Source organism: Echeneis naucrates, chromosome 20 (genome assembly GCF_900963305.1).
Source record: "Echeneis naucrates chromosome 20, fEcheNa1.1, whole genome shotgun sequence".
Lineage (NCBI taxonomy): Eukaryota > Metazoa > Chordata > Actinopteri > Carangiformes > Echeneidae > Echeneis > Echeneis naucrates.
In genome coordinates, this window is record NC_042530.1 from 9,216,569 (window position 1) to 9,239,715 (window position 23,147).

The following is a 23,147-nucleotide window of genomic DNA, read 5'->3' on the forward strand; positions in this document are numbered from 1 at the left end:
ACAATAATTAAAACAAGGAAAACTCCACACAATACCAATTTTGTGATTGATCATCAAATTTTACTGTTACTGCAATTTTTATACAGTCTCCAGTGATTTTAACCTGAACCCTACAATCCAAATAAACCACAGAACTGTTACCTGAGTTAGTGGGACATCTCTCTTATACTTACCTTGTGCACCACGCTGCATAGACTTTAACTGACACGGATGCCTTCGAAGACCTTGAATGAGGTTTAGCTTTAAACCCAGCAATTATCTCCTTACCCCTCTGCATCAATACTAATCCTCAGAGAGTACCAAGAGAAATGTTTACCAGACAAGCCTCATTAAATATTTCCGTTGTTTTCCAACCGTCAACAACTCACACAATACAACGCCCACAGATCGTTTGCCTTTTTCCCCCCAGTTAATTCCATGTGTTGCTTTTCTGTTGCTGTAGGCGGTGGCAAGATGCTAAGGTGAACTTCTTTTTTTTTTTTGTTGTTGTTGTCTTCTGTTTTGTTACCAGCTAATAATCATAGATTGTGGGCAGGTCTGTGATGTGCATTGCTGTTAAATATTAATGCCTGGAGATGATTATAGAGCTAGGTGGAGGGAGTCAGAAAGTGCGCTGGTGGTGACACCCTCATTCATCACGGTGGCCCGAACAGAATCTAAATCCTCCCTGTGTTTTTAACCTTGGTTCCCCGGGGAAGAGAGACAAAGGCAGTGAGAGAGAGGAGGAGATAGAAAGGAAGGTGTACAGGGAGAGACAGAGAGAGATAAAACAGTGATTCAGAGGGAAACAGAAACAAACCTGAGAGCTTACACTAAAACAGTTATAAACAGTGTGTGGAAAAGAAGGTGAGATAAATACAAAGATAGATGAATGCAAAGTGACACATAGAGAGCATGAAAGAGTCAGCAAGATGGGGAAATATAGACCTGCATACTGTATAATGTAGAGTGCTCTTCTCAGCTGACCTACCAAACTATCCCATGTGGCAGGCTGACAGATGTGCAGAAAGGAACTCTTATCTTATTTTGTCAAGGTCTGGCAGTCACTCAAGGCCTATTCAGCATAAATAAACAAGTGGTGAGGAAAATGGCAGTGGTCTCACCTTCTCCTCTCTGGTGTCATTTTCTCCAGACGAATCATTACCTCCACCTCTTTATTTCTTTAGCTGGGGACAAGAGGGTTGCCAAAATGCCTATTACACACCTATTATCATCTGGAGTCATATCAACAAATATAGGTCCACAGAAGAAGATTAATATTTTTGACCATTAGTCCAGATTGGCTCTTGGAAGTGGATGAAAATTACATAGTTATTACACTTCTGAATGAGACTCCCATATCAAATTGTTAGTGCTTAAAAGGTGTATTTTTCATTTTTATTGCCAGCTCTCAAAGCCAGACGCATATGAGAAAAAGAGTTGCCATCATTTCCTCCTCCCCCACCTCTCTTTCTATTAACTTCTTCCTGGCATCACTCCCCCTTTATCTCACCTCCTTCCTCCATCTTTTCCCCTCTGTAATAAATTCAACTTGACCAATGACCTTTTCTGCCCCACTTGTTTGCATCTTGCCATGTTTATGATGGAAAAGCATCCTTTCTCGTGTGTGCGGGCAAAATGACAGGTTACAATGGGGACAAGCAAACGGGGCTCAGATTTTTTGTTAGGATATTGTCTTGTTTAGTTTTTTTTGTTTTTTTTGTGGAGAGGGGGGGCTGAGTGGGACTGATTTTACTCTCGTAAAACAAAGTGTTTTAATTCATATTAGTCACTGATGAGTATTTCCAAAGCTATTGTCCGTCAATTATTATGCTCAGGAAACACTCCAGAAATTTCTGTCTGAGGTGGTTTAATTGTTGGTTAAATGATATGTGATTATCTCTTCCTGGACATGGCTGGTTCACTTGTCTGCAAACGTAGCTGCAACGAAATGGACCAGAAGCTCTACAGTAATGGAGGGAATTGCGTCTGTCCCTGTGCTTGCAGGAGTACCAGTCATGTAACACCTTGCCCTGTCCTGACCTGAAGAAAACCACACCCTGGACCCCCTGGACACCCGTCAACATCTCGGACAACGGCGGCCACTACGAGCAGCGTTTCCGTTACACTTGCAAAGCTCGCATTCCCGACCCCAGCCTGCTGGAGGTGGGCAGACAGAGGATCGAGATGCGCTACTGCTCCAGCGACGGATCAACTGGCTGCTCCACTGACGGTGAGGGCAGAGTATATGATGCAGATGGTCTCTCCAGCTTTGATGTTTCTTTTTTTTTCCCTCATTCCAATTGGTTTACTGCATCTCTGCAGGCCAGTTACTGGCCCTCACACCACAAGCCGCTCCTTCTTTCTGCGGGTCTGTTGTTCATTAGATGTTTTGTTTTTTTTCTAGCTTTCTTCTCTTCATGTTGCAAAACTTGTAGGAGCTCTATCTAAGTCAGCTCTCATGTTTATGTCCCAATTCTCCTTGACAGTGGATCAAAGCATCGGACGTGTTATAAACTTTCAATTTATAAATCCGATCAGCAGCAACTAATTTTAGCTGATCCACACACATACACACACTGGCACACAAACACAGAGATGCTTACACACAAATTTCAATCACAGTCTCGCAAAGCAGCACAATTACACACACTGTATCCGTCATCCCAGTTATTCCCTTTTGCCACAGTTGGGCACTGCAAAGTCTCAGTCAGCCACACCCCTGCTGAGTTAAATGCTGTAAGCGTCTCTTCAAACGCACTGCTAATTGACAAGTTGTTTATGTTGTCAAGTGGAAGGAGCAGAGACAGATGGGTGGCACCACAACACCGCAAACGGGCTTCACATACAGATGAATCAGTTAAGGTTTGTTTATAGTTCATTGCGTCTGAGGGGAAAGCAAATTTTTTTGTAGCATGTTGGAGTTAGCCACTGCCTAAGCTGCGGCAGCCTCACATTGCTTTGAGTTCCTCTGTGTCTCTGGGTGGTCGGCCACTGCACCACTCACCAATGCTGCTGTTAACGTACGCTATCAGTGAGTTTCTCCTCTCTTGAGCCGTCATGTCTTCTCCATTTCTGATTATCAATCTCTGTCTTTCCTTTTGTGTATTCGCTGGTACAAGTTGTTCTCTTCACGCTTTGAAACCAACATTTCAATGTTCCTGGAGGGTTTTAAATGAGGTCTGGCAGGCTCAGAGAAACACTGACTGTAGACTCAAAGCCCTATGAGAGTGGCAGCCACACATCCGAGACATTAGTGAACAAAGACTTCAGCTTTAATAGGACTGTCTTTTTTCTGATTAGTCACAGACACAATGTGTTTCATTAGTGGTTGACACCAGAAGCCTGCCACCAGATTACCCTCAGTGTGAATTAAACCAATTGAAAAGCCAAGGACAGTTTCTGCAGTCACTTTTGCCAATATGTCATTCAGTGCTGTAGGACGAGCAGCCTATAAATTAAAGCAGGCAGATGATGTTGTATGTCAACAGCACTGCACAAGCTTCAAACCCATTCGGCAACCAGTACTTAGACAGTGTTGTTCTCTCAAATGTGCTAAAAGGAAAAAGAAAATGGTAACACTGTTAACTAAGATTATTGATGTGAAAATTATGTAGCAGCAGTGCTGGAGGCCGTTTCTGGAGGTTAGAATTTGGCTGTTAATAGAGACAGACTTCACTATGTCCTAAAGATTATCAGCAGCAGTAATTTGTCATGATGCTCTTGCACTTTATATTTCACTTATATTGGCAATTCAACTGGATAAGTAATCAACATCACTGTAGGCTATGTTTCTGGTCTACATTTCCTCAAAGCACAGCTATGTGAATAAAACTGACTGATTTGATATGAAAATAAAATATTTTCTCTCCATTCAAGCTTTTGAATGAAGAAACATCTCTCTATAACATGAAACGTTCTCTTCATCCTTGGGGAAAAAAAATATTTTCACTTTGTGTAGTTTTTGATTGAAAAGGCCTCAGAGCCACTCACCACTTGTCCCAAGTTGATTGTTCAACTCCAGAGTTGTGTTTGATTCACTTCTCTGAGGAGTCTTAAGTCAAAACTGTCAGCAAAGAGAACTGACTCCAGTGATCCGCTCCTGCATTTCCAGCATTATCAAACCTGCCATCCATCCGGAGAACATTGGGCCGGGTGACACACGGGCTTGGGTTGATGTGAATCTTTTTTTGTTGGTGGGGTATATATGTCCAATTTATGAGTGTGCATGGGACTTTCATTTGTAATTAACTATTAAATAGGTTGAAATATGAGCCATAAGACATATGTGACATGAAAAATGTGATCAGCTGCTCATTTTATATTCAAGGCTAAAAAGTGATGTTCCTCATCTCACACTGAATCCATCAAATGGACCTTAAAACAGAATTCACCGCATCCAGATTTCATCTTCTGTATTTAACAGGAAACACAAACCAGACAAAGACAATACAAAGTGAAAGTGTTTCCAGACGGCCTGGAGGTGTTAACTAACCAACCGTAGCTTACATTAGTGTAGCTCCATTGACCACATGGCCTCTGCGGAGAAGTCCCATCATCAACTGAATGTAGACAAAGCTAACACTGCCCAGTTGTTAGTTACAGAGAGATCCATCTCTTTTTTTCCCCACTTTTATAGACTAACCACTTCTACACACCCTAAAAGTTGTGCTTAGATTACATCAGTCTATCCTCTTGATGCATAGAGATCTCCACCATCCATTAACTTCCCAGCAAGATGGCAAACCAGTCAACTCAGTTACTGAGCTTTACAGGGGATTGTAAACATAATGTTGGCTAATTGTTTTAACAATTCTAAAGCCTAAAACAGTCGTCCTCATTGTTAGAGAAATGCGTTACCGTATGTGTTTGCATTGTCCTCTCTCAAGGAGATATAAAGTCAGTGAGGTTGAGATTTGTTGTTGTTGTTGTCTTGAGATTGTTTTAGCAAATTAAAAAAACATGCTGCAAACATCTTTTGCTGTCAGGAGTAGACATTTGAAGGGGAGAAAAGCGTTGCTGTCTCTCACTGATTTGAAACCAACATATGAACTCCCTCTGATGTTCCTGGACACTTAATAAGGAGCTCATCCTTCCGCTTTGCCTGAGATAATCTTCATGTCTGCACTCCTCAGACAGAATGTCATCATGTTCAAAGCTTTGAGCCTCAAAGCTATCAGACGTTTCTGACATTTGACAATTTGGATTGTATTCACCAAGCACGTGTTATTGACACACACCTGGACCTGCACAGATATGGAGGGTTAGAGGGAGAGTAAATACATTTTTGAGATACAGTACGCTTATGTCTTCCCCGACCTCTCCCCAGCTTCTTCTTTCTTTAGTTTCAGTTTCTCTCATATGAAGATCTCTATCTGTTTTTATTATGAGGAATAAATTCTGAATATATCTTTAACCTAGCATTTACAATGAGCTTTTATATAGCACACATACTTGCTTTGTTTCAATGATCATGGCTTATTAATTGAGAATTGTAGTAATTGAAAGATCTATCTTGTCATGTACACCCAGTGATTAGTCTTGTAGCAGTTGAAATCATTTTCCTTTTTATCATATTTCACATTCTTGAATCAAAAGCCAAACCTTTATTTGCAAAATTACCCGCGCAACCATATATTTCTGAACTTCCTTTGAGAAAAAATCCCATAGACATGGACCATGTCTAATATGTCTTCATATTAAATTTGCACCATTTATATTACAAGATGCTGTACGCAAGACAATGGGTGCTTATATATATTCTGTACACTGAACTGTGCCTTTAACTATAGACAAAGGTTTAGCCATTCTCAAGAGTCAAAATCGTATTGATTCCCCTTAGATACAATAATTCTCTGTCAAAATTTAAATTTTCACATCAGTGTTATGCAGCATTGCCATGTAATATATAGCAATGCATCATAATTTCTCTGATAAATTAAGCTATAATAAATTAAGACAATGGTGTCCAAAGATGACAAATAAATAAAAATATTAATATTTATCTTTAGTGAGTACAAAGTTTCCAAATTGTGACGTGAAGTACAGGTACTGTTACTTGAGTGCATGTTCTATGAAAAATGGGAGAAGAGGGAGTCAGGTGAGTTAGTTAAGTCTTGAAGCCTGCCCAAACACTACCACATTATTGCTAAGAGTCAAAAATCATCATTTGAGGTGATGGTTTTCAGGACCCGTCAATCACTAACCAGTCTGCTGTAGAGTAACGATGGAGCTCACCCTCCTCGCAGGCTGCGATCTGCTGTCGATCATTAGTTCAACTCTCTTATTAGTCACTCAGTCAGCTGCCATAAGCCGGGCCGGTGCACCGCTAGACCAGCTCAATAATATCTTCTGCATAGCTACATGTCAGTGAGACAGATAAGTTTGTCCGATTCAATCAATATCTTTCTGTAGCGCCACAAGAAATCTCAGCTAGACCAGTTCCATGATACAACCATCGTAATACTGAGTTTTTAGAAGTTATCACTTCGGTGTTTTTTCATTTTCATTTTTTTTCCCAAGGGTGAAACGGTAATGTGTCAACAGCCTGATGTGTTTCACTTCAGCTGATCTAGTATCAAGGCCAGGGCCTCCTTGTGGGCTCGGGATTAGTTTCTCACGCACGGACGTCATGAGCACACATTGAGTAGACACAGGACAGTGCTGAGGGATCCATCTGACGGATGACAGCCGTCCGAGTATCCTTATTGTCTTTCTCTGCCTGCTTTGTTCTCTTCCCCTCCAGCCAGCAAGGCTTTTTCTGAGGGCTCGGTGGTGATCGAGAAAGAAGTCAAACTAGTTGAATTAACACATGGCTTATTTAACTGGTCTGGTCTCTGGTGTGCTTGTTTCTAATGATTACAGAGAAAAGATCTTGCAGCTATTTAATTGTTCTTCATTACCGATGGGTACCTGAGAGATGTGGTTTTATTTCATTAAATGATAATGTGCTAAATAATCACAATGAGTAACTACACTACAAAATATAATCTGTGTTGGAATAACTCAAATACACTTTGTTCATTCACTCTTACCTTTTCTCCTGCCTGCCTGTCTGTCTGGCTCTTTTTCCAGTCACTCGCTCTTACCTGGTCCCCTCAATCTTTAAATGCTCAGCAGCTGAACTGATGATAGTTATTACTGGCTCTTATAGAATTGTAGCTGTTACCAGGTTGGTGATTACAAGGTCTCTCCCTATATGTCTCTCTCTGCCTCGAACCCCTCTGTTAAGTGCATAACCTCTGCCCTCTTTAAGATTACTGTCAGACAGAGAGAGTTCAGAAATGTTACGGCAATTGTCTTTGACACAAAATTTCTAGGGCACCCTTGAACTGTTAAGCTCGTAAAACATGCCTATCCGCTGGGACAAAGCCACACCTCACCCACATGAAATCATAGCACTAAGCTCTTGAAAACATAGACTGGATGGTGTTTGTTATTTGGGGTTTTACGATTAAGATGAAGCAGCGATGCATGTGTGCGCACAATCAGACTTATCTTTGCCTGTCTTTTTTTGATATTGGTTCACTTTCTGCTTTGCGGGGGGTTTTTTGGTTTTTTTTTTTTGTTTTTTTGAGGGGGGGGGGGGACTAATCAGACAAACAAGGTGCCTTGGATTTGAGAGCTGTGTTACCAATTACCAAGGAGATGGAAAAGGCAGTTTCTTTGATGGAAGCAAGTTTCAAGTTTAAAAAGAAATCAATCCTGTTTGCACTGTTCCTTGGCAATTTCAGAATGTTCAGTTGGGTCATTCTTTCGAAAGCGTAAGACAAACAAGCCCTTGAAGCACACTACTACAACCAGTGGTACCAGGTTCTTTTGTGTTGCCTGTGAATGTATTGGCATGAAGGATAAATGGAAAAGAAGTGGTCTTGAATTTCCTCTCTTGATGTTCCTTTCTTCCAAGAACTATATAGGTTGAACAAAGTAAAGTCGGAAGTAAAGTCCGATGGCAGCCAATTCGTAGTTTGGCATAAATAAATAGAAATATATGAAACAGTTCTGTTGGTTTAAATTACTTGGATTGTTACAGGTAATTTACATTGTTTCATATGATTTTCTAAATAATGCCATGCCAAGTTTTGTCCAATTTTCACCTTTCAACAAGCTGCTGGTTTCATGTAATTTTCACTGCAGCATAAAAATCAACTTGTGAAGCTCAAAACCTGCATAAGGGAGGCAATCCATCACAGTAAATGCCGTTGCTCTAATTTTCTTGTCAAACCTGTGTTGTTGTACTTTGGAACAGCAGAGAGCATTTTCACACTCACTCCCTCGGTTGGAGGTGCATTCAAGGGCGATTCGCCAGTCATATCATGCGATGCCCAGTCAAATAATCAAAAATCCAACTCAAAGATAAAAAGTAAGGTGAAAGTTTGGTTTCTTCCTTTGAAAGGATGTTCTTTGGCAAAGGAATGAAATTTTAGACGTCAGTAGTTGACAGTCATTGCGATTTTGATCCTGTGTAGAAATGCAAATGGAAAAACAAGCTCAACAAGCTAGTTTAACCTTCAGTTCAATGCATAAAACATTTCTATTGCAGCAAAGCACACTTCAGGTAAATTCAAGATCATCTCATAACGTTCGGGAACTCCTGCAAAGTTTTCATACTGGCTATACGTGTGTCTGTTTTTCTGTCCATTCGCACGCACCGATCATTCAGAAATGGGGTTTTAATTGCACCCTTACTTCAGTGCGTCCCTCCACAGAGCATCCTTCCTGGACAGTTTCTGGGTCGGATATCACTTGATAGAACTCAGACAGCTTGGGGAATATCATGCTGCTTTTAGAAACCAGAGCCACTTATTTTGTGTTTCATAAGGCATGACATAAGTATGCAAAATCAGATGCACATTTTTTTTTAACAAATACAAACTCTATGTGCAAACACACACACATTCAAAGAAATTGGTTCCTCCACAGGGAGGCAAGTTAAAGAGAAATAGGAGGAAGAAAGAGTGATGGAGAGTGAATGTGCAGTTGAGAATCTAGGACAGGCCAACAGCGGTCCAGCGTGACTCTTGTTGATAAAACCTTGTTCACACGTTAGTGCATCTCTTTACTGGGGCAGTCAGTGATTTTTCCACCTCTCTGCCTCTCGCTTCTGTAGGACTTACAGCGGCGTTATCGCTCTGGTTTGAAGATGCCATCTCATCTCCTCCTCTGCCTCTCTCTCCCTTTCCTATTTCCTCTTTTCTCACTGATACAAGGTACATTAGATAGTACAGCACTGCATCTGTGTGTGGCCTCGTCGAGTCCCCCTTTTCCATATGCCTACATCTGTAAAGTACAAACAAACACACACACACAAGTTTGCAGTGTGTTGTCTTTGAGCAGGGGGGATATTGAGCAAGAGAAAGGAGGAGGGAACTTTTTTTTTTTTTGTCCTAGTTTCTTTGCAGTGGGGACTATTAGATGTCACACTGTGACCTTCTTAGTTTTTGGCTCAGCCCAGCTTGTCAAGAAAGCGAGGATTAATTCTCTCCAACTCTGTGTGGCTCTTGTGCAGATCGATATATCCAGTTGCTTCCTATTTGAGAGGAGGGCATCGCGCTGTTTGTTTTGGTGACGGGAGGGCAGCCCCTGTGATGCAGCATTAACAATACCTAGAGTGTCAGAGCAGTTTAAGGCTGGGCTGAGGGCTGTGTGCGCATTTTGGGAGTGAGCGTAATCAAGTGTCGACGCTGTCAGGTGAGGTGTGCGTTGACATTTTAAGTATGTGCGTGTGTTTGCATGTATGACAAGCATCATTATGAGGGACTCCTTTGCCTTCAGAGCAGCAGCACAGTCTCCTGGACTACATACAGCTTGATAACGAGAACGGGACACGGCGGCAGGCGGGGCTGTCCTCGCCACTATCTGCTCAGAATCGATAAAGAGCAGGGGCCTCGACAGACCTGTCAGTGTTCACACCGGCTTGATGCCACGGTGCCCTGTGCGCCGCCAAGGTCGACGGCAGTTATAAGCAGGTCGAGGATATGTGCTATGTAAACACACTGTCCTCTCTGTGAGAATACTAAGCAGTGGTGCCATGATAACTGTCAGTGAATAGAGCATGCTGACTAATGAGGCCTCATCAGACGATGAAGAGGGAGTGAGACAAGACACCAGAGAGAGAGAAGAGAGGAAGAGGAGGAGATGAAATAGATGATAGTAAGAAGGAAAAAAGAAAACCTGAGATTGAGACTGCAGACTAAGAAGGAAGGTCACTGCGATTCTGTCAGAGGCAAAGATTAAACAGCACTGGCACAAAATGTACAGATTTCTATTGTCATCTGAAAAATAGACAATAGCCCAGTTACTGAATGAGCAAATCATCAGAGAAGTGATTGGGCAATGACTTTTTGACAATTTGAGGTGATTATTAGTCCATTTAAACCGTTAAGTTCTGTCCTTTCATTCAGAAAGGCCAGAAGCCATTTTGCTCACTATCTCTCACCACAAGGCATCTTTCCATGCTGCTGATTAATGCATGCAGTAATTAGAGTTTAATAGAAATTACAGTTTCATATTTCATTAGGACTCCTTTATTCGACTCATTCCAGATTAGAGTACACACATTAGTCAGCTTTTATTTGATAAGCGAACATGTTTGCGTACTGACATGACACACTCGGCTCTCACTAAATCCATCTTTCGAAATTGGCAAGAGGTGTGTGAGGAATTGACCATCTACCTACCTTATCATCTTTCTGTCTGGCTGTCTCTCTGTGTGCCAGTCTATCTATTTCCGTAGTTAGTTCTTAATGATTTAAACACAAATCAAGAGCTGGTCACCGATCTTTCAGCACAAATTGAGTTTGTGAGCTGTGAGAAAAACAGATATTCATCACCAACAAGAGCTGTTACCAGCAAAAGTGAAGTGATGTCAGGAAGAGAGGACAACCACAGCAGTGTTTGCAGAAATGTAGTCCTTAGTGCTGAGATAGTGTAAAACTGTCTTGTCGCTTTGACAACAGACTAACTGTCTGTTTTTTTTTCAGGTGAGGTACTTCGTCTCGGGAGGGTCTCAGGCCACACGGTGAATGGCGGCTGGTCGTCCTGGAGTTCCTGGTCTCAATGCAGCCGAGACTGCAGCCGGGGAATCCGCAGCCGTAAGAGGACCTGCAGTAATCCAGAGCCCAAGTATGGAGGTCAAGCCTGCCTGGGACCAACACAGGAGTACCAGGAGTGTAATATCACCCCTTGTCCAGGTAAGAAACGCACATTAATTCAACATGCTGAAAGCCATTTGAGTTGTAAAGACACACATGCTGAGAACAAGACTGAGATAAGATTACTTACAAGGCCAGGAGTCAATTATCCAACTGCCTTTTTTCACCCACACAGATAAATGCAGACTACTCCACCCATGCTCAAGCTATGTTTTCCCCTGATTAATGGATTAAGAATTACAGTGAAAAAATACCTAACCAAATATTCAGGAACGGCAAAAAAATCTGATGTAGATAAGAGGTGCGATGAAGACCCCAATTTACACCAGGAATCAAAGAGATCCCTGAAATCCCTGTGGCACTCCAGTGTGTAATTACATTGGTGGGTAATTATGCTCTCAGCGATGGGAGGCCTTATTCTGTTGTGAAAAGCCCTGAGACAATGCATTTTCAACACTTCTGTGGTGGAAGATGGCAAGACGAAGCTTACTAATTAAAAGAATACTTTATCTGACGAGGGATGTAAGCTATCTAAATGGAAATCCAGTGCTTAGTATGGCAAAAAACACACCTGGTGTCCGGCACAGGCACAAAGCAGACACGCAGGGCGTTTTCTCAGATGATTACTAATCAAGTCCACCAGAAAAAGGGCTTAAGTTATCGCAAAAGCCGCACATCGTCTTCAGCACCTGCGATCTGTCTTCATAAACGCTGCCGTGCATGTGCTCTAAGTAAGCGGACGAGACACGAGAGCGAACAGCCATCAATACTTATTTTTTCAGCCTGTTAATTCTCTCAGTGAAAGTGCACGCCCTCCTGTTGAGCGTGGTTGCTAACAGTCTGAGTTGTTAACAGAACAGCTGTGAGTGGGGATGAAGACTGAAGAAATCTATGAATATCACATTTGCTTTCTCTGGGCAGACTGTGTCTGCATGCTTGCCCAAAGTGCTTCCCCCGTGTAAGATGTTAAGTGAATGCACTTTCATTTTCGTGGCCACATCACTATGTGAATGCACGCTGTGCGGCCATTCTGTGATGTTGACTGTTATAATACCATAGCTACAGTATGCTGATGAACAACTCTGCTCTCCTGTTCCCCAAAGGGACTGACATAGCCCGGGCTGAGTAGCAATGAATACTAATGCATACTCAATTAGCACCCTTCTGAAATTGAGATATTATTTTTAGGGATGCAGACTGTGCCAGTAGACCAATTGTAATCCCCCTATGGCTTATCCAGTGCTTTTTTTTTTTTTTTTTAAACGTGTTGGCGTACTGTGAAGGAGCAGGAGGAAAACTGTCTCGTGTATGCCATCTATCTGGTTTGGAAACAAATGAATCTGCGTTTCTTGCGTCTGCGCCTGAGATGAGACGATCTGTCATTGAGGGCCAGGTATTGATTTAAATGTCACTTGGTGATAAAGAAATTACACCGAAATGACAAAAAGCTTCGGCAGCTTCAATTACCTGCACAACGCTCCCAGTCGTTCTCAGGTCTTTAAAAGCAATTGACAAGTGGTGTTTCTCTCTGCCTCAATGCAGTGAGGTTTTATCCTGAGAACTGGTGGAGGCGATTTTCCTCTGTTGTGACTCATGGCCAGAGATTGACCCTGTTTTATTGTCCTCATCCCTCTCTGTCTGCGCTGTCTCATTCAGCTGCAGTATTTATGTATTTCTGTGTTTTCCCTATGTGGTAATGCTGCTATGAATTCCCTTGTGTCCTTAACAGCCACACATTTGCCAGTTGGCACAACATGAAGGGAAGAACAACAGAGAGTTGTGATGCTTCATTTATCTTTATTAATCAGAGGAGAGACGATTAACTTCACGGTCATTGGGGGGGGTTGCTATAAAAGCTGGATGAAGCACACATCCCATAACTTCACACACACATGCACATGTATTCAAATTGCCTCATATTTTTACACCACACATCACTGTTTCAAATGGCTTGGAATGTTCCCAATCACTTGATGTTCGGAGGAAATTGTATTTGGAAATAGCTTGGACAGTTCATTCTTGAAAACATGAAAGGCAAAACATACTCTCCAAGAAAACCAAAGAACTGTGAAATTTACTGTTCCCTGCGACACTCCATGGAAAAAAAAAGGAGAAAAATGTTTACCTTTTTCGTTTAGTTGAATTTTTTTGGTAACTTATCTTTGATATTCTGGGTTAAGTGGACGGCAGCTGGTCATGCTGGTCTTCATGGTCCAAGTGCTCTGTGACATGTGGAGGGGGCCACTATATGAGGACACGAACCTGCAGCAACCCCCCGCCTGCTTATGGAGGGGACATCTGCCTGGGCCTGCACACCGAGGAGGCACTGTGCAACACACAGTCCTGTCCAGGTACACACACACACAAACACCTCAGTGATAAGCAGCTTAAGGCCCCCACTCGGCCACCAATCCATCACACATTGCTTATTTTCTTTAGTCTCTCTCAGCCCCTTCCGAGGACACTCATGCATGACTAATATGCACTGACAAACTCATCCACTAAACGCACACTGGACAGGTTGTACGACACACTGTCATTGTCGTTTCCAGAGAGCTGGTCCAGCTGGTCAGAGTGGTCCCACTGCGACCCGAACGGAGCCCAGCTGCGTGTGCGTCACTGTGATGTCATGTTTCCCACCGGAAACCAGTGCTTAGGCAACAACACCGAAACAAGGCCATGTTCTCCTGACTCCAATTTCATACCAGGTAATCAGACACACATTTACATGAGCACACAAACGATCCTTACCTTGGTAATGTCTTTGCTACTCATGCATGACTTAATGCACATTGTCAAAAACGTACGTTACAGAGTTTCTGCCACCTACCACTGTATACCCAGATGTAAACTGGCTCATTTCCAGGAGTCCTGTGATAGTGAAATGCACTATGGATTCTTTGGAAGGACGGTCTCAGGCCACAGGCTAGGTTCAACGACAGGGCAGCACTTTTGGGGATGGTTGGTATTAGCGTCTAGCTCAAAGACTCATGAGTGCAGTAGGTGATTACATGGGGGCGTGAACCCAAGTGCCACTCTTAAGGGCAGTCTCTCTACTCATTTCAACAATCCTGCCTCTATATTAGTTTCATTATGAGGCGGAGTGTGTCAGGTCATGTAAAAAGCACTTGCACCAGCAGTTTTACTTTCTTCAAATGTTTAGGGAAGAAATAGCTTTTAGAAATAAATGTTTAGAAAGGCTGTTTTCTCTGTGATCATTCAATATTTTGTTTTCTTTCCATTCCGGCACCTATGCTTCATTTATGACTTTTCCTCTAATATCAAAATTTTGTCGTTAGATTAAAAGCAGCTACTAATGAACAGTTGTTCATCAACAAAATTTGATGCCAATCCAACAAAATTCTTAAATGTCAGCAGCTTCTCATTGCCTTGCCAATAACTTTCAGTTTTGCCAGCTGAGCTGCTGCCGGAAGAGCTGTCTAACTAATTAAGATGACATGAATCCATCTTAAGCTGCCTGTCTAATGTGTCACAATAGGTTTTAAACGAGAACCTTGTAAAGGAGTCTTTTGTGTTTCGCGTGTATGCAGCCATCTGGGGACATTTTAGAAAATGAGCCCATATGACTACATGTGCTACACACAGGCCTTATTTTCATGTCTCTCTACCTCAGTTCCGTGCTTTTTTTTAAATATTCATTTAAACTGTTGTTTCAATTCACTCTTTGACTCACTGAAAGTTGAGAAACTCGTCTAAAACTAAAACACACATGCACGCATTCACACACGCATACACATCGGCAGTATTGATATTTACTTGGACAGGCATCTCCCTATTGATAGCCAGTAATGTGAGACACTCAGGAGCATTGATCTGCGCGACCTAGAGATCATTAAAAGTTTTTAACAAACAATGCTTATTTAGTGCACATTGTTTTACTGCTGATGCAAAAGATGTCTAAAGACAGAAACTGTATATTCATGGATAGAGTTCTTAAAACGGGAACCTTTAGTTATGAAATAGAATAAACATTTAATTGAAAGCTAAATTTGTAACCTTTCTGTCTTCATTAGCTGGGTTATAATGCTCATGAAAACCCTGCACAGGTCTTTGTAGAATTACCCATTTGCCTTTATACCTTATCATCCATCCCCTTTAATGAGAAAGGTAGTCCATTAAGGTTCATTAGCAATGTCTTGTACTTCATTTTCTATAATAAGAGCTGATACTTTGCATAAACCACTCCAGGTGCCACAGATATGATTAGCTCATGGAGCTTTGACAATAATCTGGTTCATACTGAATACAGCGCTCTGTACACTCACCTTCAAGGATACAATTTGTCACACTAACAGGAAAGTGTGTGATTTTTGGCCCTAATTCGACTGCCTTTTGCTATTTTTTCTCCTTTGTCAGAAGTCTCGATTGCACGCTCCAGTCAGGAGGAAAGGCGCTGTGGAGGTAATTTATAAATATATATGTATGTGTGTATGTGTGTCTTTAAAATACCAGCCTTGTGGAATGCAACATCTCCCACTTGTTTTATCATTTTAATAACCAGCATTGCAGCAGATAGTGTACATCCTTCAATTTGTGTCCTCTTTTCTATAGTAAAATCTAAGTCTTAGGTAACTTGGTGCATGACCGACACAGTCATTTGAACAGATACAGCTGAGTTTGAGTGAATCAATAAAATCATTTTTAATGTCTCCTCTGTCCAACAGCAGCAATCCTCATATAAGAAAAAATACAGATACTCATTTACTTCAAGTCACTGGGACTGATGCACCTGCACTCAAAGCAATAAACTATAAGAGAAGGAAGGTTTCAGACACCTTTTGTGCCATAAAGACTTGGCTCTAACACAGCCTGCAGAGTGGGCTTACTGTTACTATTTAGTTTGTTGGAGGCCGTATGCCGACTGCAAAAGGCTCTGCACACTGCTCACAGCAATAACAACCAAACTATCACTCTCTCTATTTATGATGTCGAAGCTAAATCTGAAAAGAACGGCACTCTTGATACAGAATAGTTCATAGTTAGCAGACCGTCTTTATAGCCCTTTGGATTATGTCTTTATTTTCAATTTGATTGTTTGCTTTTAGACATGAATAAAACATGAACAAATGCAGTTAGACTATGACAGCAATATTATAGAGCAGAGGAATGCAAACATCTCAGTTGAGCTAATTAATTATTAATTTCTTGGTATGAATTTCTACCTGGATGTCATGCCTGTGAATGATACTACTGGAGCTTCAGCGCAAATTTGAATATGGGGGGGTTGAATGAACTGGATCATTAATGTGTTTTTATGCCATTTGAACAGCATCTAAATAAAAAAAAAAAATGCATATTTGAACCAGATGCAAGTTGGGCATGTGTTTTCACATTACCACAAAAAAATTACATATTCAGATGTGTGGTAGCACACATAATGCCAGAGACAATGTACCATTAAAATAAGAATGAGAAAAGAAAACAATCATATACTTTATTTTCCCTTAACAGCCCAGATGGTTCTTTTTTATTATCAAGTGCATTGCATCTTGAAATACTTTTTTCCACTTGTGTGAATTGAAAGAGAATAACCCGCAGCCTCTCCCTCTCCTTCCAGACTTCAACCTCTTCCACATGATTGCTGTGGGGCTCAGCAGCTCCATCCTCGGCTGTTTGGTTACCCTGCTGGTATACTCGTACTGTCAGCGCTATCAGCAGCAGTCACATGACGCCACCGTCATCCACCCGATCTCAGCCGCACCGCTCAACACCAGCATCACCAACCACATCAACAAGCTGGACAAATATGACTCAGTGGAAGCCATTAAGGTCTGTGTATAGATTTTCTCTGGGTTCACTTCGGGTTGTGCGCCAGATATTTGGCTGTGTAGAGGCAAAGCAGCAGTTTGTTACATTTCCTTGCTATTGGACTTTATCAATTGATGTCACATGCCCACTTTGAGTCATTGAGCAATGGACTGCCTCTTCCTCTCGTGTCAGTTGTGATTAAATGCACTTCTTACTGCATGACTCCTGCTGTCAAACCCCCTCCTGTCATGCAGTGACACGCTCCAATTGTGTAACAGATAGGCAGTTGTGCATACATCCTCTCCCTGTGTGTCAGTGTGTAACTTTGTTCTGCGTCAGTTGTCATACACTGCTTTCTCATAACATACTAATGCTAACTCAGTAGAGAGGCTCTGCATCTGCAAATTTTCCCTGCTTAGATGGCTCTTTGTTTCATTATTGCACCCTAAGAGCAAAGTGTTGGATGCACCAGAGCCAATGACACCGATCCAGCTCCTCTCATGGTACAAACAGCCTCTTATCCACTGATACAGCAGGCCTTTAGTGCCAGACTGAGCCGGTGATTAGTGCTTGTCCACTGCTACTCAACACTCCAGCTGGCCTTTTTCCAAGAATTCCCAGGGCTCTGCATTAAAGGGTGTTTCAGGCAGAGCTACTTTAATGCTGCACCATGGCAAAATGTATTGTTTCTTTTTTACAAATTACATGTGTAAGACAGTCTAATACTAGCAGGCACTTCCAAGCTGTGGCACCTATGTTTCTTACTTTATGGAAAAGCTGTGGAGTGTTCAGTCGTAATCTGTGTCTTTGGTCCTAATTTTTTATAGCAGACTAGACAACTTCTAATTCCAGCAAACAACTGCAGGTTTTCTCTCAGTGAAAGTGCAACTTCCACTGGGCGGGTTTGTTTTTTTTTTTATATATATATATATATATATATATATATAAAAATCCCTTTTTTTTTCCCCCTTTTTGGGGGGGGGGGGGGGCTGTAGTTAGCCATTTCTTTCGATTAGGTTTCATGGGATGTTTCACTGATCCTTGAAGAACCTCTTGATCTTTTGGATCAGTTGAGGCTAAAACTGTTGGAGGCAAAATGCCCTGCACCTTCACTAAGTGACGACACAAAGAAACACCCTGTGGTTTCTAGCACACAGCTGTATTAGCTGTGACAGCATTATACGTGGGACAGTAAGTACTTATTACTTTTTGATATTTTCACACAGTATTTTATTTTTATTTTTTTAATAAGATTAAAAGAGGAAAGGCTCTAAATGAGGACTAATCAGCCAGACTGGTAAATGTAATGCTGTTTCAGGAAACTGCTGAATTCTGAACTTTTTCTAAATCCAATTAAAGACAGGAAGGGATGAGGAACTTTTTAGTGCGCCCTTAGCTCTGATTGCATTCATTATCGTTTTCCACGGTCAGGAAATACTAAACAGTGTATGAGACAGTCATGAATCTGTTTTTCAACACTGCAATCTTATGTAGTTTGTATAATTCAACTCTGTGAGTATACATGCTTCAAATTTGGTATTAGAGTTGACTTGATTTTGATATCTCTGAAATTATAAGTGAGCCCGATTGCAGAACTACTTTACTGATGAGCGTACTGTGAAACTGCCACAGAGAGAGAATAGAAGCCTTGGATCTAAACAAATGTCTCCAAATGCAATTTCATTGCAGAAAAATTGTGTGAGGAGTGTCATCTATCATGCAATTGGAGTCATGAGCATCGAATATAATTCACTTAGTTCAGTTGCAGATAGCGGTGGATATTAACATAGTGAGTCCAGGTGAAGATAGAAAAGGACCTGCATGATAGATGAGCTGTCTTATTTTTCAGAAGCACACTCTGCTCACTCACCGAGCCTAAATGGTTCACATGTTGCAGTGGATTTCCAGCCACTAAATGTTTAGAATAATATTCCTCTATTGAGTGTTTGTAGGAAGAACGATGAACACCTGATGCCATAGTTTAGACTTTTTGGCTGATATCCTGATTTTGATGGCACATCAGTCACTATTGTTATGCACAATATATATCCCTTCATGCTCATTTCTTGGCCAACTGGAGTGTTTCCAGCCACTTATTTGGCAATTTTAATCCAGAGTCACCATTTAGCTGGAGTCTGATGTAGAATTTGTTACATTTCAAGGCTTCCTATAAGACAGAATGTGGCCGTGGGGTTTCTTTGAGGATGACTCTTGCCCATTCCTCTCCTCCTTGCAGCCAGATGTGTCGGTACTCTTGCCCTTGGACGACCCTGCCATGCACCAGCCTCTCTCTGCTAACATGGGGGTGTCTATGCGTGGCTTGGAGATATTCTACTAACCCCTGACCTCTGACCTCTACAACATCCTGCCACTTGACCCCCCCCAACAACTCTTTGACCCCAACCACTTCTACTTGCTCTTCCCCACCGTGCCCCGCCCTTCCACTTCCTGTGGCACTTCCTGTGTGTGGCAGGTTGGAGTACAGTACTCTAGTTTCTTTCTCTGCTCAGATGCCTTCATCCCTCCATCACAAACACACCCTCCCACCCCACTCCCCCTGGTTTGTCAGACGGCAGTGTATGCCTCCCTTATTTTTCTCCAACAAGTGCCTCCATTTGCATTTTTATGTTTTTCTTTTGTTCGTGTTTTGCCCTGTATTGTTACTTGATTTGATGGGTTGAGAAAGAAAATTCATTGTGATTCTCGTTTATGATGCTTCTCTGTTACCTCTAAATCACTAATGCCACGTCATTGTTTAAGCAAATTTTGTTTACAACTCCAACAATTCAAATGTAATCCTTATTCAGCCAATTAAAAGCAGGTTTAAGGCAAGGAAACCAAACAGATGAGGGAAACAAGTATAGTAGCACAGCTGTTTAAAAGCAGCCACAGGGCCACCTGCAGTGACACATTACCATCTCCACGGCTGCAGGAGTGTTGATTACATTCGCTTTGTGTGCAAATCACATAATGGGAAAGAAGCAAATATGAGTTTTTCTCATCCTGCACACTTTGTTCCTTATCAGAGTCAGTCGGAAACATCCATCAACAGCAAACGTAGCATCATCAAGTGTTCAATTACGCTCCCCTAAGGGAATCTTCACATACACTCTCTATACAGCAGACTCGATATGAACACATCCATTTCCCAAATTGCTGATGTTGTATTGAGCACCACATTAGAAGCTCTTTCCATGTGTACCATGTCACGCAGGGACAGAGAAGATGCCCTCATGGCAATTTCATATTGTTTAACAGAGAAATGACTCTCTCGTGATAGATTTTTATGGCTTAGATTGTCCTAGAGGACCAACAATCCAACAGCCATAAAAACCGCTGATGCTGGATATTAGAGATGACAGAAGTGGACATACAGACTTGCATCAAAATAATTTAGCCTTGTGGTAGCTTATCCTTTTCCAGCCTGTTTTCAAATGCTTTGACCTTGCTCTGTGAAATGTATGTTTCATTCACTGAGTGGCCTCCCATTGATTTGTGTTGCTCTATTTTATCTTTTTTTTTTTGGGCTAGATGGATTTGCTTTTACCTTGCTATCTTGGCTGAATAATCACTTGATCCATGAGTCACAAACAAGTTCATACTGACTTCTATCCTTTTCTCCTTTCTCCTCTTATTCTGCTTTTTCTCCACAGGCTTTCAACAAAAACAATCTGATTCTCGAGGAAAGAAATAAGTACTTCAACCCTCAGCTTGCCGGGAAGACCTATACCAATGCATACTTCGCCGACCTCAATACCTACGATGATTATTAACCTTTGATTTAGCAGTTCACACGCCATACTGTTGTGTGAACACAAACCCTATCATCAGTTTTGACTGTATCCTTTTCTTTGTGCTTTGTATTGAGAGTCGTGTCACCATGTGTGGGACAGTCCCACTCTGAGACTCTATGGCAGCTGGTATGTAATGAAATCAGACACACAGTGTTGCCAACAGAGGGAAATGCCCACTTTCTCTCAGGTGCCTTGGAGTACACTCGGAAAGCTTGATTTTATTTTAATTTTAATTTTTTTGAGCAGGGGGCAAAGCCCCTAATAGAAAAACAGACAATTGTATTTCCCAACATGGACAAAAAAGGGAAAATCACACAAAAAGGACTGTGGGAAATGTGATCTCTTTTAATTTTCCTGTGACACCTCTTAAACAGACCTGTATTTGTAATGAGGGAAATAACCACAGAACCGCTTTGCATGAATTCATCTGACGTGTTTTCTCTGTCATTCTGTTTTGTTTTGCATGATTGATCGCATTCCAGGGTTTTGGACTTTGCAAACAGCATCTTTGCTGGTCTTAGGTTCAGAACTGGCTTTGGAGATCGTAAAAATAATGGCTGCCATGATGCTGGGTGATTGTACCATTTACTGCTGCAGCAGCCTCCTGATGGATCAGTATCAACCCCAAGTCCTTGAATCAGAATGTAGATATTTGAAGTCTGTGGTCAAGTTTATGTTTTTCCTTATGTTTTATATATTTTATTTTAGCTTTGTTTTGCCTTTGCTTACTGTTTTGTTTTTTCCCCAATTACAGCCTCTTGCCAGGTCTTGCACCGAGCAGTGATCAAGAACATATTTTGTTGTTTTGCTTTTTTCCTTCATTTTTGTGTTTAAAATTATGTGGTTTTTTGTACAGGAAGTTAAGTTCAAAGCTTGTGTCTGTAGTTTTTCTAAATACTTTTATTTAATGTCAACAGTGTTTAAAGGATGAAACATTTTCTTTTGAAAGAAAAAGATGAATTTATGTGAATTCTAGCAAGTAATCTGGATTATTCATATCAGCCTGCATCAAGTTCTTTGTCACCGTACTTTTTATATTTTTTGTAAAAAAAAAATACTGCTTTTGAATTTTGATAGTGTTCGTTCTTTCTTTGGCTTCTGAGTTAAATATGTATTTGTGAAAGCAGAATGTTAACGGCATTTGCTGTACAGTACAGATGGAGCATAGCAAACACTATTTTCCTGAACCCCAACTGGATTGCAACCCAAAAACTGAGATGAAATCCATTCATCAACTTCAGATATTTCTGTTGAGACTGTATAACCAGATATTAGGTTATTCAATGGTTCAGTTGCAACTAACTCTTTTTACGTGTCTGCTTGTGTTATTGTGCATAAATTAAAAACTGCTTCGTACACAAATGGCTTGTCTGAGTTTTACGCATTAATTTATAATCTAATTTTTTATTTTCTCTCTGGCCCCTCTAAAGCTTTAAACGTGAATTAAATTAGACATTGATATAACACATTTTGTTATAAGAGTGAAACACTTCTGTCCAGTGTAGTTTGTTCTGACAACTTTGGAGACTTAGGTATTCCTCAAGCAACAACCCTCTAAGCCCGCAGTACTGTAAGCACATACCCACACTTCATAAATCACTCAGAACCAAAGTGAAACACTGCCTCCACCCATTTTTAAAGAAGTCTTCAGCAGGGCATTTAAGTGACAAATGACATCAGCAGCAGGGAAGGATACATGAAGGATACAAATGGCATGAAATTGCAGCGAGGTAAAGGTGAAGGGGCCGCTGTCTGATGGCCAAACTCTAATCTGTATGATGGGATGTAACACTACACACCGTGCTGTTCTCCATCAACCTTCAACCTGACGTCCCATCTGTGTGCAGAGGGTAATGGGGCGGTGTTATTAATCATCCACTGCTTGGTCGGTTGAAATGGGGGTGGTGAGTGGAAGCTGTTGATCCAACTCAATGTACAGCCTGGCAATGTCTGAGTCGGAATCAATCTCTCCTTGCCTTGACTTCATTCTGAGAAAACAAAGATGCAACAGACACACACAGTTTTCTTAGTACAGACAAGGGCTTAAAACAGTGCAAGTGTGTCTAGGTGTGTAGATAACAATGTGTTAAAGGTAGAAATAGTGTGAACTGCTGAAAATGTGTGCTTTTCTGTCAATATCAGTCCTTATAATTCACCTTCAGACAATGTGAAAGATATATAAAACAGCCATTTTCCACACTCCCCACACAAAACATAAACTGACAATGGCTGGATGTACACATATTTCCTGACCACATTTACACATCTGCAGTCAACAGAATCGTGCACATGCTCTCTTAAGCTCTGCCCGTATCCTGAGCTATGGGGTTCATAGACACATGCAACATTCTTCTTTGGCAGCAGGACCAAGGACAATCAATCACTTTCCAAAAGTGGCATTTAGGAATTAATAAAGGTCATTTAATTTGTCAGAGAACAATATTAGTGCTCA

General features: G+C 41.3%; 1 protein-coding gene across 2 annotated transcripts in view; it reads left to right on the forward strand.

The window, feature by feature from the left end:
- sema5a (sema domain, seven thrombospondin repeats (type 1 and type 1-like), transmembrane domain (TM) and short cytoplasmic domain, (semaphorin) 5A) overlaps positions 1-22,050 on the forward strand; it is a 101,432-nt gene extending 79,382 nt beyond the window's left edge. The window contains exons 16-22 of one of the 2 annotated variants that reach the window (XM_029528880.1): positions 1,987-2,212; positions 10,962-11,171; positions 13,313-13,483; positions 13,685-13,840; positions 15,510-15,554; positions 16,711-16,922; positions 20,555-22,050. In XM_029528880.1, the coding sequence (XP_029384740.1) occupies positions 1,987-2,212; positions 10,962-11,171; positions 13,313-13,483; positions 13,685-13,840; positions 15,510-15,554; positions 16,711-16,922; positions 20,555-20,674 (1,140 nt within the window). In that variant the 3' untranslated portion in view covers positions 20,675-22,050. The remainder of the gene's footprint in view (positions 1-1,986; positions 2,213-10,961; positions 11,172-13,312; positions 13,484-13,684; positions 13,841-15,509; positions 15,555-16,710; positions 16,923-20,554) is intronic. The other variant, XM_029528881.1, reaches the window with a different exon arrangement.
- The last annotated feature ends 1,097 nt before the right edge of the window (positions 22,051-23,147 follow it).